Below are 14,650 nucleotides of genomic sequence, written 5' to 3'. Positions count from 1 at the left end.
ATATTTTAAGATCTGTGCAATAACTCAGCTAACAGATGTTTCCGCATATAAAAGCCATCTTCATGCACTGTACATATGCTTTCTACTCTGGCCTTTAGTTAATGTGTTTTTATTTTCAAATTTCTGTAGTTTGTAGCTTGGACATGGAAAGTTATTAAAGTAAACTGCATTTTGCTTCTTGTTGGTTTTGTCCAGGGCCTCTAATTAGCAATTAACCGAATTTCTTATAAGGAATATAGCACGTGACGTCTAGTAATAGAAAACTATCTATGACGTTATATATGATGTACCGGAAATTTTGATAAGGTTTTTTCACTTAAAATTTCTTTATAGCTTTTATAGAATTTGACTTTTATTATAACTTTAACTTTGTTTTAGAATTTTAATACAGTATTTTAAATCGCGTTAAGAGACATTTAACTAAACTTGAAAATTACATATTTATAATTTAATTTACAAAAAAAAGAAAAGAAAGGCACATCTAGACGGGTGAGAGAGAGCTCACTAAGGTTTCATTTCCTTTATTTCTCTTTTCAATGCAACAAGACCACAACAGACACATCTTGCCCCTGTTTTGTTTTATGCTAATAACTTTGTTTGTGGTTTAGTTGTGTGTAAATAATATCATTTCTGTGCAACTTCAATTATTCGACTCTTGAAGAGTACAGTTCTGGAGCTAGGTCAAGCTCAAGACCACTGACTGTGGTTCTCATGTAGTAGGGATTGTATTCTTCAGGTGGGTTAGGTGTAAGTACATGTAAGCTTGTAGCCACAGAGCTTAACCACTGTTTGTTTTACATTCTGCTCATGAAGGACATTTTAGAGCGGAGGGCTGCTCTACCTGGGCCTGTTACAGCCTCAACCCACAATTTTGAAAATGTTTTTTCTGATCTACCAGTTTATTTGACCCAACATTTTGAACTCTAGCACTTCCTATTTAAAATCAAATACTTATCCCTTCTGTCTATATTATTGTAAAACGGCCAGTTATTGATCATTCTATTAGTATTTCAAAGCACACTCTAGGACCTGCAATAAACCATGGAATGCAACTACAGTTTCAGCTACTCCTGGTTAGGAACACAATGTGCCATAAGAACTCAAGTGTCTTACACCATTACCATGAAGGTAGTAGTAAAAGGAGGTGTTACATTTTTGGTATTTAAATGCTATTGTATGAAGGGTGTTTTCATTTGTATGATGTATTTCTTTAAACTTCAATTTGTGATGGGTTAAGATTGAGAAGACCAGTTTCAACTCCACAGCTGACCACAAACAATGTCTGAAGTTTTGTCAAGAGTTTGAAGCAATGCCATTAGGCAACTATACTCTATTTGTGAGTCAAAGTTTTATTCTTTATAAATGATAGACAGATTCATGTTTGAAAAGCTAGAGTGAATGAAATGCTCAGTGTAAAATCACTGGATATAACTATAACAGAGGCAGTTCAGGTATGGTGTGGAGAGGCATCAACTGTACAGATCTTTCTGTACCTCTAATAAGCAAATTTACTGTATGATAAGATAATTCTATTAGGCCCAATTGTATGGACCTTCGTGGGTGCAATCAAATTAGACATTGTCCTAACACAAAATAATAACAAATGTTATAATGTCAGGATTGCAACAGACTACCTTAAACAAAAAAAAAAAAGTACATTAACTGGCCAATTTAAAGCCCATAGAACACTTCTGAGACTATCTTGGGTTTCATATGCATCAGACCCTTGCCCCATTGCATGACTTTAGAAAGTTGGACATTGTACTGACTGAAAAACAGGACAGGATTCCATGTAATGCCATGTGCTAACTGATCAGAAAGTATGCTCAACAGGTGCAGAGATTGTTAGGAATCTTCTGTAGATTAGAAACTACCACACTTCTTTTCTTTTGATGATATTTTGGTTTCTGTAGCCTGAAGAATGACTCGGCATAGTCTGAAATATTGTCAAAAGAAAACTCATCAAGTAGTTTCCCATCCATAGATGATTCCTTACATGCTCAAAGCAGTACCCTAATGTTCAATGAATGAAAGTGCATGGGCTGTTTTAATGCTGGGGGGTCACATCAATTGTTATTATCTCCTTTTACCAATTGTGTAACTTTTAAGACAAGTTAATCCAGCCTGACCAGTTGAAATTTAAGAGTGCTCATGTTCGGCATGTTCTAACAAGTAATATTATTATATAAATGTTATTTTGTCCATAAAGTTTTATCATTAACTGTCTGGTGCTCTTGACATGTACTTAAAATTTTAACCCTGTTGTTCATTTGTTTGAGGAATAAATTCAGCTATAAAATTGTGCTCCTGAATATTTTTGTAGTAGTATGTATGTCCTAATGGAATGCATTTTCAATAATTTAAACCATAAGAGTTTATATTAATTGGTTTAAATTACAAGCTTTCCAATCAGAAAAGAATATAAATTTAGGGCTACTTGTGTGAGGAGTTTTTAATATTTAGAAATGTTTTCGTAAACATATTAGGAAAATAAGGGCAAACTTTCAGTCCAATATGGTGACTTATTTTCGTATAATAAGGATATTTTGAAGTAAAATGCTTGCTAGTGAATAACTAAGATTATTAAAACATACTACATTGAAACTATAAATATTCTTTATCTGATAACACAAGATTACTTACAATCTGTATTAGAGATCTTAATGCTGCTACTGATGTATTAACATTATAGATGTTGATTTTCTGAGATTTCTTAAATAAATTAATTTTTTTTTTTTTATCTATGGATTTCCTGCCCTATCAACATCCATGAAACAACCAGATATTTACATAGGTCAAAGTCAACATCATCACATCAACATTCCAAGGTGAAAGCAAGATTTCTTAATTTTAGAGCTCTTCTGAGGCTATTTGTAAAATTTCTGGGAGGATTTAAAAAATTGGGAAAATGTTAGGACCACTAAAAGTCCTAAAATCAATTATAACAGAATGTAGATTAATTAAAATTACATAGTCTAACAGAAAATATGTAATTTGATCTGAAAAAAAAATTAAGTAATAGCATTCAAAACTTCTGATATTAAACAAACAAAATATTTTATTAATAAATCAAAATAAATTCTGAATCAATACATTTGTATACATTTATATTTTGAGGTCAACTAACCAAATAAAACAAACTATTAAGGGAAATCAAATAAACAATAATTTGAACATCAATTCAAAAATAAAAACCTTGAAACAAATGCATTCATTCCACTTACTCTTTTGAAGTATTTTAGTCATGAAATTAAATACACAAGAACAGTAGATTTTTTCATTATATGATTTAATTTCTATGTTTGCGACACTTTAGATGGTTAAGCAGATGATAAATGCTGGTGAAAACAGAAGTTTCTTTTCAAAATATCCTTGTAACACTGTTTCCAATATAGTGTAATAAATTACGAGTATCCACAGTTATCAGCTAAATATTCAACTTCAAGCTTATATTAATGCCATATGGTTACGTGTTTAAGATAAAAAAAAAACATCCATATTTACTTTAATTGCAAGTTGTTCTTGATAATGATGCATACTTTGGTTTTCAATCTTAAGTACAGCTCCACCCATTTCATATATATCATCATTTGATGTTGGAAACAGTGATTTTTGCATTAATATCAATAATTTGTGACATCTGATAATTAAATGGTAATACTGCATTTCACAGTTATGTTTGTAGTGATATGACACCTGACAGTAATGTAAACAGTGATATCAGATCTGACAGTTGCTCTTTTGTTATTCTTGTTCAACAGTGGTATCATTTACATATATAACAAACAGTTCACTACTGGTATTTCACATAAGAAAGTTTGTTGAAGAGTGATGACAAGTAACAGAAAAAATTGTACATTGTTCCTGCTTAACAATAGTAACATTTACAAACAACTAATACATTTCTGTTTTAGCAGTTTCAGTGAGTAAGTTTGTTGGTGGAGAAACTTACTATAGTACATGACGTCATCTTCATTCAACTAACACAGATTGGTACCCACACTACTGTTTTATATGATAAATTCAGTACTGAAGACATTAAACCTCTCTACTTTTTACAGTACCCCTGATGTATAACTAGAATATCATCATATAGGGCAAGTTAATATAGATCCAACAGTTACACAGTTAAAAATACCAATTTTTATTTGAAGGATGTAATTTAAACATTTCAGCGAAACTTTAAAACAAATCACAGTTGATTTTACATGGAAATCCCAATAATGATTAGATTAAATTGAAATAATAAAAACAAAAACTTTGGGCTTGAAATAATTAACTATGAACTGTAAAAAGTACAATTCTGAAAATGTTTTTGAAGCATTACTTCAACCTATTTGCTTTCACCAGAACAGTTACCATTGGTCTATTCCAAGTCTTACTTAGACCAATCCCACATAACCATTACACACCATTTTTAAAATCCATAAAAGGTAGAGGAGCTCAATTTCTGAATTTTTTTTTTTAATTCATGATATCAGTCTCTTCATAGTAATATACATAATTAGACAATTTAAATCAGTTCATAATAAGGATCATAACCACTTTGTTTTAATAATAGTACTTGAGAATTCAACCACACAGGAGTGAGCTACATTTTAATAACTGTGCTTGAACCAACTAATTCTCTGGTATAAGCAGACTATAAAAAGCTCAAATCCAGCACAAATTTGAACAACACAAAAGAAGTAAGCACAACTAATCACAAAACCATGATTCATACTGCAAAGTACGGTTATCTAGAAAAACTCTTTAAAAAGTATATATAGTATTTAAAAATGGTCCCATATTTTAATTCTACCATATTTTAATTGAAAACATTTAATTATATTAAATCATAATAGAATTTGGACAAAGTTTTTCTCCTTTAAAAAAATAGTGAATTATATTTGTAGTGCATGGTTTATTTAGGTAAAACTGTGCTTAGAACCATTAAACCAATGACATTTCATAAGGCTATAAACTTTTGAATAAATGCTTCTGTTAATAATTTATGTGAAAACTTGAAATGGAACAAAGTTTTATGACCAGCTGTTTTACATAAGTTCATTAATATACAATAATTATTTCACAAACTTTTTACCTTGTTGTATTTGAAACAATAAAAAGAATATTCATTATAAATAAGCACTATTACCTATCCAACATTAGATCTTTAAAAAAAACTTAAGGCCTCTTCAAAGAGATATTATACAAAGATATTCATATAAATCAGTATAATTTTAACAACTCATTTTAAGAGATATGTGTGCTGAAAACTGTTTCTAATAATCTATCTATGTGTTAGCATATTACTAAATATTCTAAAAATTAATATTTTGTGTGATGGACAATATGATGATTAAGCTCAGAAATATAAAAATTAAAGACCAAGTCTTTACAACTTTTTTTACAATCTCCCAATTCACGAGGGTATATATATATATATAAATATATATGTAAATATTCATGTAAAAGTTTAATTCAGATCAAAAAGAAGTAAAAAAAATCACATACATGCATTACATAATAACACCATGACAGTCAATAAATATGTGAATAGAGGGATACAAATAAGTACTAAAATTAACTGTCTTTAATTTCATGAGATCCATTACAGTAATAAACTTCTAGAAGACTAATGTAAGGAGTCTGTGTTCCATAAAAGCCATTCCATTTGTGTTTTTTTAAAAAGACATTTTAAAGAAAACTTAGACAATTGTTTCACAGAAATTTAGGAAACTCAAGTTCTTATCTTGGGAGTTATGTAGGATATTGAAAACAAATCAGAAATTCATAAAAACAGCAACATCATTTTTTTTATATAATTGTCAAGAAATCATCATGAACAGACTGTATGGCAACTTAAATATTAATCTTTATTATATGTTTTCAGCTTTTCAACATAAAATTCCAGACAAATGAAATAAGTATGATATGGCAAGTAAGTTATGGTCCACTGTCATAACTGTCGAGTTTAAATAAATATTCTAGTACAGTTTATGGAATCAGTTACATATGATGCAACAAGATGAGGTCCATGAAACTGGTTACATTCAATGCTATAAGGTAAAAAAACCCAATAAAATCAGTTAAATTCGTTGCAGCAATATAAAGCATATGAAACCAGTTACTTAGTTGTAACAAGGTAGGATTTTCTAACCACCATACAAAACCACTGTCCCTTGTTAACTACTGTGAGCATCATATGGCTGAATAAGCTATAAAAGATCTATAAAATGTTTTATCAAGCCTTATTATGTAGAAATAACAATATACTCGTCTTTACAAAAACACACATAGTTGATTTGAGTTACTATTGGTTAATAGCATGCATGTGGTATCCTTTCTTCTTTCAGCTGTTTGGTCAACCTTATCTTAAATATCCCTTTTTTTATTTATCATAAGGATCAAAGTAAATCTTCCAAATTAAAGGAACTTGCAGACAAAATACATAATAGAGTTAAAAAATTAATAAATTACATTGTACAGTTACGTGGCTTCTTGAATTTTAGAAAGTCGAAAAATAGGAATATAAAATTTGTAAGGATTTATTTTTTAATTCATGATAATTTGACTCCCAATAGGTTGATTTTTTTCATTAATTATTAAAATATTAGGTGTACTTATAACTGTTATTATTATTTCATACAAAAACAAATGCTTAATAATAAACGCGTTTCCTTTAATTCGTGAAAGATACACCTTTTCACTCTATTCTTTGGTGAAACAGAAACATACTAAAAGCTTACTTCTGTAAAAAACATATTTGATAAAGACAATTTGAAATCAGTATCTATATAAAACAACCTTTTCATTATAATGTTATACTTATTCTTATATTTATGGAAAATAGAAGTAGTCATAGCTTATTTACCTATAAAAATATGTTTGAAAAACATCAGCTTAAAGTCAGTAAACACACAAAACACTTTACTTTATAAAGTTGTACTTAATACCATGTTCTTGTACAAATATTTTTCAACTTATAGAAGACCTAGTTTAGTAAAGACAACATGAAATCAGTATATATACATAAAACAGATGTTTCCCTTATAAATGTTTTACTTGGTTCTTAGTAACTTTGAAAACAAAAGAAATAATTTGTTTTTTAAATTAATTAACTTCTTACGAATTAATTTAAATTTCACACTATAAAACTTAGTGATTAGCCTATGGAGTTCAAAATTTTAACTTTTTTTCACAGGAATAACATTAGTGGCCATAAGGACAATTAATGTGATGACAACAACTCCAATAAAACCCAGAATTAACCACATTTTGACGTTTTGACAGAACATCTTCTGGCGAACTCGACGAGCTGAACTTCTGAAATGACTACTCTGTTAAGTAAAAAAAAAAAGAATTTTTATTAACTAATGATTAAACAAATCTTAGCAGCAACCAAGTGTTGCACATTAATTCTAATTGGTAGAAGTTTAGCTTAAATGATTCAATTCTAAGGAATGAGTGATTAGTCATGGTTCCCACACCTGACCAAAATATGTTATTCCCTGACCACTTGATCTATTTTTGTAATGTACCTGTGAAAAATTACAATAATATGTGATACAAAATAAATACCTAACACGTTTTTGCTTTTAACTCTGTTTGTGTTTTAATTTTCTTGAAGATTTTGGAATGTTATCTTATATCAAGGTTAGATTTAGTTGAAACGATACTATCAATACTTACACTTGCTTCAAGGTCAGATGTTTTATCCAGAAGTACATCAATCTGATCACCCCGTTCTAACACTTTTTCAATATTTTGTGTCATAATTCCTTTAACCTGCTCGACCTGTGATTGGAGTTGACTAATATTGTCCCCTGACTCACCCCGACTGTATCGCTCCTATAAGTACAGACATCCCATGTATTTTGAATGTTACGTAGCTATCATTAATATAAACAGTTAAAATCATAATTAAGATAGTATTGAAACAAGGATGACACTATTATATGGATCTACATAAAACCAATGTAATATCTTACATTTCTGGCAAACAGTTATATCACTCAGAAAACTCTTAGTTTTATTAAAGAAATCTTTAATGATAAAAAAAATAGCAATAACTTTATACAGTCCTGAATAATTATTTGATAAACTTATTGATTATGCACAAGATAAAAATTCCACCCCTTGACAATAATTCTAAAGAACGAGAAAGTCTTTTGTAATAGTGACAAATTACAGTCTATATACTTAAGTTACTCGTGGTAAGTAAAGGATATTACAAACTACAAATACATTAATTATAGCTGTATCTTGCACATGTGAGTCTAGAAAATCCAAATACCCAATTGTAGGTTGCTAGTCTGCACAAATAAAGTTATGTGTACTTTAAGCATTTGGAAAACCACATTTTATGAGACATGTTACATTTGAATGCAAGACTCTTAAAATGAGATGATTTCACATTACAGTTAATACTAAAAATTACATATAATGAGAAGAAATAATGTGTCAAACTTCAAACACTTTACTCACCATTTCTTCAGCTAAAATGGGTCCAAAATCTCGTCCCAACTCGTGAGTTATGGCTGACTTAGCCCGTGCCATAAGGCTGTTTGTGTTAAATCTTCGTTTCACCTAAACATAGACTCAAGCACATGTGAAAAAAGTCTATGATTCAAACTAAAAACAAATTACTTTCATATGAACCTAAAAAATTTAAAATTGATATTGAAATTTTTTTATTTATATTACCTCACTGAGAAATGAATAACACAATCTCCTCCCAAAGTCAGGTGGTGCAGTGCAAAGAAAAATGAGACCATTCTCAACGACGACATGAAACAGGTAACTGAAATTAAAATCACTGTTAAGACAGAGTTACCACATTGTGAAAGTCATATAAACTGTAACTTATAACCAATAAAAAAAGATTATCAATACATTTAAATTACATTTTTTTTTTTACTATCTGTACACACAGCAGGTCAAAATACTTTTCATTAAACACATTCAGGTTTGGTTATTGTTTCAAGTACAGGGGGATAATCTCGCATGTCGCAGTAAAGGGAAATTGTTTTGGTAGCCATGGGTTAAATTTGAATTTTGCAATCAGTGGCTACTAATGTTTATTTGGATATATCCGAAATACACAGCAAAAGGGTTAACTAAAGAAGCTTTGAGTTGTTATTTTGTACATATTTTATTTTTTAACAATATTACAAAGATCAGTTGAAATGATAGAAGTTCCCACCAATTAAGGTAAACATCTCTTGTAACTTGCATTTAAGGTTGACCTTTTAATTAAAGAATGGTATATAACATAACTAGTACTTAACAGGTAATCATGGTGGGAAGTAGAAAATGCAAGGTGTGAAGTAGTAATGTTGATTTAGTTTTACCAATACTTATAATTAGTTCTGTGTGTCAAACATTTTTCCAGATTTGTTTTAATTGACAGTGAGGCTTAGACAGTTAAAACAAGTAATTTATTGCTGCCATCTGTGTTCTATGCTGTGAAACCTAGATGTTTATATGCCTCATTACAAAATTACAAAAAGGATTTTGACAACTCTAGATCACTACCACATATCGTCCAGAAGTTCCACATGAGCTATGAGGTTCAGTTCAAATCAAACAGGTTATGTGCAACAAAGCAACAGCCATCTGATCTGTTTAAAAAAGAACAGTTGATCACCAGGAAAATCATCAAGATATAAGAATTCAGGGAATAATTATCCATAAACAACAGAAGAACATGAGCAATCTAAAGAAAACTGGAGTAGAAAATAAAATTATTCCATGAGAAGGATTTCCTTTTAAATCAGAAGTAACTTAAAGAAACCAACCCACAGCTATTGATCCAAGTCTTCACCAATCACCTTCCCCTCCCCTAAAAAAAATGTACCAGTTTGTCAATTGTAGGTAAAAGATAAAGAAGGATAACTGTAATAAGTGTGAAGACTAACGTGTGTTAGATGTCGATATACTATAGGTGAAGCAAAACTGAAACAACTTATTCAGCAAAGGACATTTCTTGTGAAACTTGAATCCCTAAAACAGAATTAATCGAAACCTCAAAGGAGTCAGCCTTATCATTTCAATGTTCCACAATGTAACTACATCTGTGAACAGCTTCTTCCTTAATTTCAGAAAAAGAAACAACAACACTGCAGGTCACTGAATCCATTGAAATGCACAGTAACATATGTGTATCTGAAAGTAGTTTTACATAGAAATAAAGCATGAAACACAATTGGATTTTAATATGATTTCATCATTTCAAACTTCATGTTGGATCAGAATGAGATATAAACAAACAAGATTTTGTAAGGTTGCAGGGGGTAACAATTGCCACAATTTGAGCATGAGTAGGTTTGTGGCTATTTCTTGTCTTTTAGTTTGTAATACAAAGCAATATCAGTTAGAAGTGAAATAATCTGGTCTCAAGAATAATACACTGTTCAATTACAGGTACTTTTTCATTTAAACTTTTAGGTGTGTGTGTATATTTTACCAAACTCTAATATAATATTGATTATAACATTCCTTTAGTTATTTCAGCAAGGTATGACCATTAAAATTAAAGGTTTAACAGGACACAATACGAGTGATTATACTTGGTCTTGTTTTATACATTTTGAAGAAATTCAACCTAGTATATGTCCACACCTGACTTAGGAAAAAAAAAAGAGAAACATATCAAACTTGTACAAACATTTTGATGATTATCAACATCATATTATAACATCAAAACTTTGGTTTATGAAAGCATGAACTATCAAATGATGGATATATGATCAGTTCGCTAACCAAGTTTTATATTGTATTTTCAAGCAACAAATGAAATGCTTACATTATGCAGATCAATATCATTTCTCAATGAAATGGTGGTAAAGATAATTATTTGTATAACATACACATAAACTCTTCTCAACACCCACCAGTTACTATGTATACTAAAATTGTTACGATGTTGTGGACTTATTGATAATTGAATGAAAATAATAACTTTTCAGTGCTATGGTATTTTGTCAGATAACAATAAGAAAAACAAAGTCGAAAAGGAAAAATTACAAAAACATCTTTAACTTCCATGTAAGTATTAATATACATTATCACAGTTGGCTACAGAAAATTTACTGAATATAGGATTGATATCACATGAGACAAAAGATGATTTTTATAATAACATTTAAAGCTACACGTAAACCAAATTACATTTCCAGGCTAGAAAAAATTAAATTGCACGATAATGTTAGTTTATGGAAAGTCCTAAATAGTAAAAATTACAGATGTTTGGATATAATAATAATTATAATTGTTTAAACTCAGAACCTGTAATTGTGTCCAATATCTAGATGAAGACTAAACTAACAAAGACAACTTGATGTTTTGAATGGAAATCAGTTACACAACGAAGATAGATTTTAATATTAAAACCAAAAATGTAATGATGATGATGTGTTAAAATGCTCTCTTACTACAAAAAGGTTCAAAAAAGAATGTTAAACTTAAAAAAAAGAACTGTTCCACTTACTTTTCTGATGTATAAGTTGTTTTAGTATCCTTTGCTATTGGAATGTTTGGCAACATGACGTGAGCCACATTCTCAAAGTCCCCTGAAGCCTTCTGGTGACTAACAAGGATAACAGAGCCTCGAGCAATGCATGCATACCGTATTCCTGACATTTCTGTTAAAGCCTTGGGAAGTTTTTGAAAAAAATTTTACTGAAAAAACAAGGCTGCCAAAAAAAGTACTTTATAAAATTTATTTTTCTTACTAGTAGTTTCGTCGACCTTTACTACTTAACAAAAAACTTTTGAGGATTATAGATAACCACTTTGTAGAGATTAGAATTATTCATAAGTTGGAAATCAAAGTATTATAAGAAATATTAAAATCAAGGAAGTATGAAAAAAAATCTTTAATTACAAGTGCTTTGGATTATTTTTTTCTAATTCCATCATTAGTGTGAAAATTTAAGTAAAAAAAATCATACAATGTTAAGCAAGAAATTGTTGGTATGGGCAGAAGATAAGAAAGAACACATTAAAATGTTTACATTTTATACTACAGGTTCAAAGAAACTGTAGACACACACATGCTGAGATATCAAACATCATAAAGCTTACATACTAGACAATGTTTAAGCAGCATGTTACAACAGCCACACTTTTGTTTTCCCTTTTCAGTGCTACTTACGTATCTTGAAGTATTCATAATTAAACAGGAGTCCTCTACATGTAAATAGGTTAACACTTTAATGGTATTACATGTTGTTAGACTATTATTAGTCCATGTAATGTAATTTCTGATAAAGACAGTTAAATGAGTAAGTTATTCAGCAATCAACTTTTTTTTTTTAGTGAATAAATATGTTATAAATATTAACTTGATGTAAAATTTTTTAAACTTCAGAACCTTTCATTCTTTGAATGGTTTGCTGGTAGCGGTGACCTTGGTGGACTCAATCGCATTTTTGTCATTTTGCTCTTTCACGTTCTTATCATACCAGTAATTTAATATTTTTTATAAGCTGGGTATATTCATACATCAGTAATACTCCCCCCCCCCCACTCAACAATTTATAAATTGGCTATTGTTCGGAATGTAGTTTTTGTAAGTAACACATTTATTTTCTGCTAACTTGATAAAACTAATAAGTACATTAAGCTTCATTCAATTTATTCCCACTTAAGTTACATAGGTTTTTTCTTTCTTAATATATCTTGAAGTGTCTAGACATCTGTTTTCTTAAAATAAGAGACAAGACCCTTATCCTCAAAACAGGGTTTAACATAACCACCGTGAATAATAATGTCACAATAGCATCATCAGTGCTCTTCCCAATCCTGACACTATGCTCTACAGTATTAGAAACAGAATCTAAAAAAACATCTTCCACATCTTCAAAAATTTTTTTCAGTCATCTTATGTAAAAATATAACTTTTCATAATGAGTCTGCTTCTATTGGCAGCATAATCAATCTGTCTATATATATATAAATTTATATCTTGTCAGGAAATTCCTAGAAAATGCCAATAAGCATCTTTTATTTTTCAAGAACCTTAAAGTTAAAGTCATAGGCAGGTATCAAGCACTGGAGAATGGGGCTGTTGAATAAGTACTTAGTTGTGTTATCACTTTAGCAGACTTGCACCCATGGCCTTAAGCCTCCACATTTATTTAATAAGCTTTCAATTCAGTTACTGCTTAAATTATTCCATCTCTATTATTAACAGGATCCTAGAGGGAGATTAAAACATTTAAAATAGCTTATTTATAAGTTTAATTTAATTAAGGCTCAGTATTACCACTGACATACAACATGCTAATTCTGTAATTGCAATTAAAACTTTTTCTAGTATTATTCAAAATAAACATTATTTTGAACTTTTCTAATTGAATAAATAATAATCTATTTGTCACTGGTAAATGTTTACATAACAATAAGTAAACTCTTACTCTTAGTAACTTCTTAAAATTACTAGTAATAATAATGCTGGTTACGCGTGTTTTGAAGAGAGAGAACAATAAAAATACGTTAAATTTTAATACTTAAAACATCTTCACATTATCTAGGTTACATACAAATTATATTTAAGTTATAGTAATACTTTACTACTAGTAGTAATAGTATACTAAACAGTATAGTACTATCTCTGATCCTCTGCTATGTTGATCTTAGTTTTTACTCTTGACAACAGAAATACGGCAATGAAATAATGTTGTTTATTCAATCATATTGTAAACTATTTCTTTCAAGTTCAATAAATCCAACTGCTAAACCTAACCTACATAGTCTTCACTTACATTGGTGTAAGAAATCGAAAAATAAGAGGCGTAACACTAAAACATTAACAATATCATGTGACAGAGCATGTGGTACCTACGTATATAGCACATTGAGATTCTGAAAAGGGAAAACTACTATAACTGTTAAAATTACATTTATAGACCTCTTAAAATGTTTTGCTCTACTTCGTTTATTTTATGATGCATATTTTCCGAAATATAAATATCCACAAAGCACTTACCTTGTGATTTAACGTTAAATTCTACTTTAAATATTTTAAGTTTTGACATAGATCTGATGTTAACATTTACGTATTGACAGTAACAGGAATGTCATCTGGATGAAACTTAAAAATTGGAAATGGAACTGACCTTTTCTCTTTTGTTATTTACATTACACGATCCCTATGAAGCGCAAAATGACTCGGTAATGTACTCTTGTTTATTGGTGAGCGAAAAAGTAAGTAACGAGCTATCAGTGCTCTGCCCACCGTGGGTATCGAATCTCGATTTTTAGTGTTATAAGCCCTCAGACTTACCACCGAATCAGCGGGTGTCCAGTAATGTACTAATTTATAATCGTGAAAAATATATACTTTTTGCGTATAACTACTAAAACTATGTATAGCAAACTTGCTTAGACCAGGAATCATTTAAAAGTGTGGTATATGAAGATGCTGTGCACTTCTATCTAATTATAAAAGTATATTGTTTGTTTATTCCGAAATTGTCATTTATGCTCTATATGTGCATATTTCACATAGAAAGAACGCCATTAACTTGATTGTGTTCTAGCTGCCTTTGTTCCTTTGATAAGTCATGTTCAGTCCAGAGAGCACGGGTGGATACTGGTGAAATACTCACTTTGTGAAAGGATATCGAAAGCTGTATTTTTCAGTGGTAGCAAGAGATTATGG

General features: G+C 29.9%; 1 protein-coding gene across 5 annotated transcripts; it reads right to left on the bottom strand.

Moving 5' to 3' along the window:
* Positions 1-5,841: 5,841 nt before the first annotated feature.
* Positions 5,842-14,209, bottom strand: LOC106466271 (vesicle-associated membrane protein 7-like). 5 transcript variants are annotated; one of them, XM_013926528.2, is made up of 6 exons: positions 13,976-14,209; positions 11,474-11,637; positions 8,689-8,785; positions 8,470-8,571; positions 7,675-7,833; positions 5,842-7,322 (listed from the first exon to the last, which is right to left on the bottom strand). In XM_013926528.2, the coding sequence occupies exons 2-6, from the start codon at positions 11,623-11,625 to the stop codon at positions 7,170-7,172; spliced, it is 663 nt and encodes a 220-aa protein (XP_013781982.1). In that variant the 5' UTR covers positions 11,626-11,637; positions 13,976-14,209; the 3' UTR covers positions 5,842-7,169. The 5 variants fall into 5 exon arrangements, with proteins under 5 accessions (XP_013781982.1, XP_013781983.1, XP_022249950.1 ...); XM_013926529.2 differs by lacking the exon at positions 13,976-14,209 and adding an exon at positions 13,752-13,818; XM_022394242.1 differs by lacking the exon at positions 13,976-14,209 and adding an exon at positions 13,596-13,723.
* Between the last annotated feature and the right edge of the window lie 441 nt (positions 14,210-14,650).

This window comes from Limulus polyphemus, unplaced genomic scaffold (genome assembly GCF_000517525.1).
Source record: "Limulus polyphemus unplaced genomic scaffold, Limulus_polyphemus-2.1.2 Scaffold2209, whole genome shotgun sequence".
NCBI classification, from domain to species: Eukaryota; Metazoa; Arthropoda; class Merostomata; order Xiphosura; family Limulidae; genus Limulus; species Limulus polyphemus.
The sequence above is the reverse complement of the archived record's forward strand: the minus strand, read 5'-3'. Positions and strand labels throughout refer to the sequence as shown.

Bases quoted from the DNA above. Each gene is read 5' to 3' on its own strand.
- LOC106466271 (XM_022394241.1), bottom strand. From the start codon at position 11,987: ATGTGTTCTTTCTTATCTTCTGCCCATACCAACAATTTCTTGCTTAAC. The intron at 8,786-11,473 runs GTAAGTGGAACA...TTTTAATTTCAG, and splicing joins ACAACTTATACATCAGAAAA to TTACCTGTTTCATGTCGTCG. The intron at 7,834-8,469 runs GTGAGTAAAGTG...CTGTACTTATAG, and splicing joins CCATTTTAGCTGAAGAAATG to GAGCGATACAGTCGGGGTGA.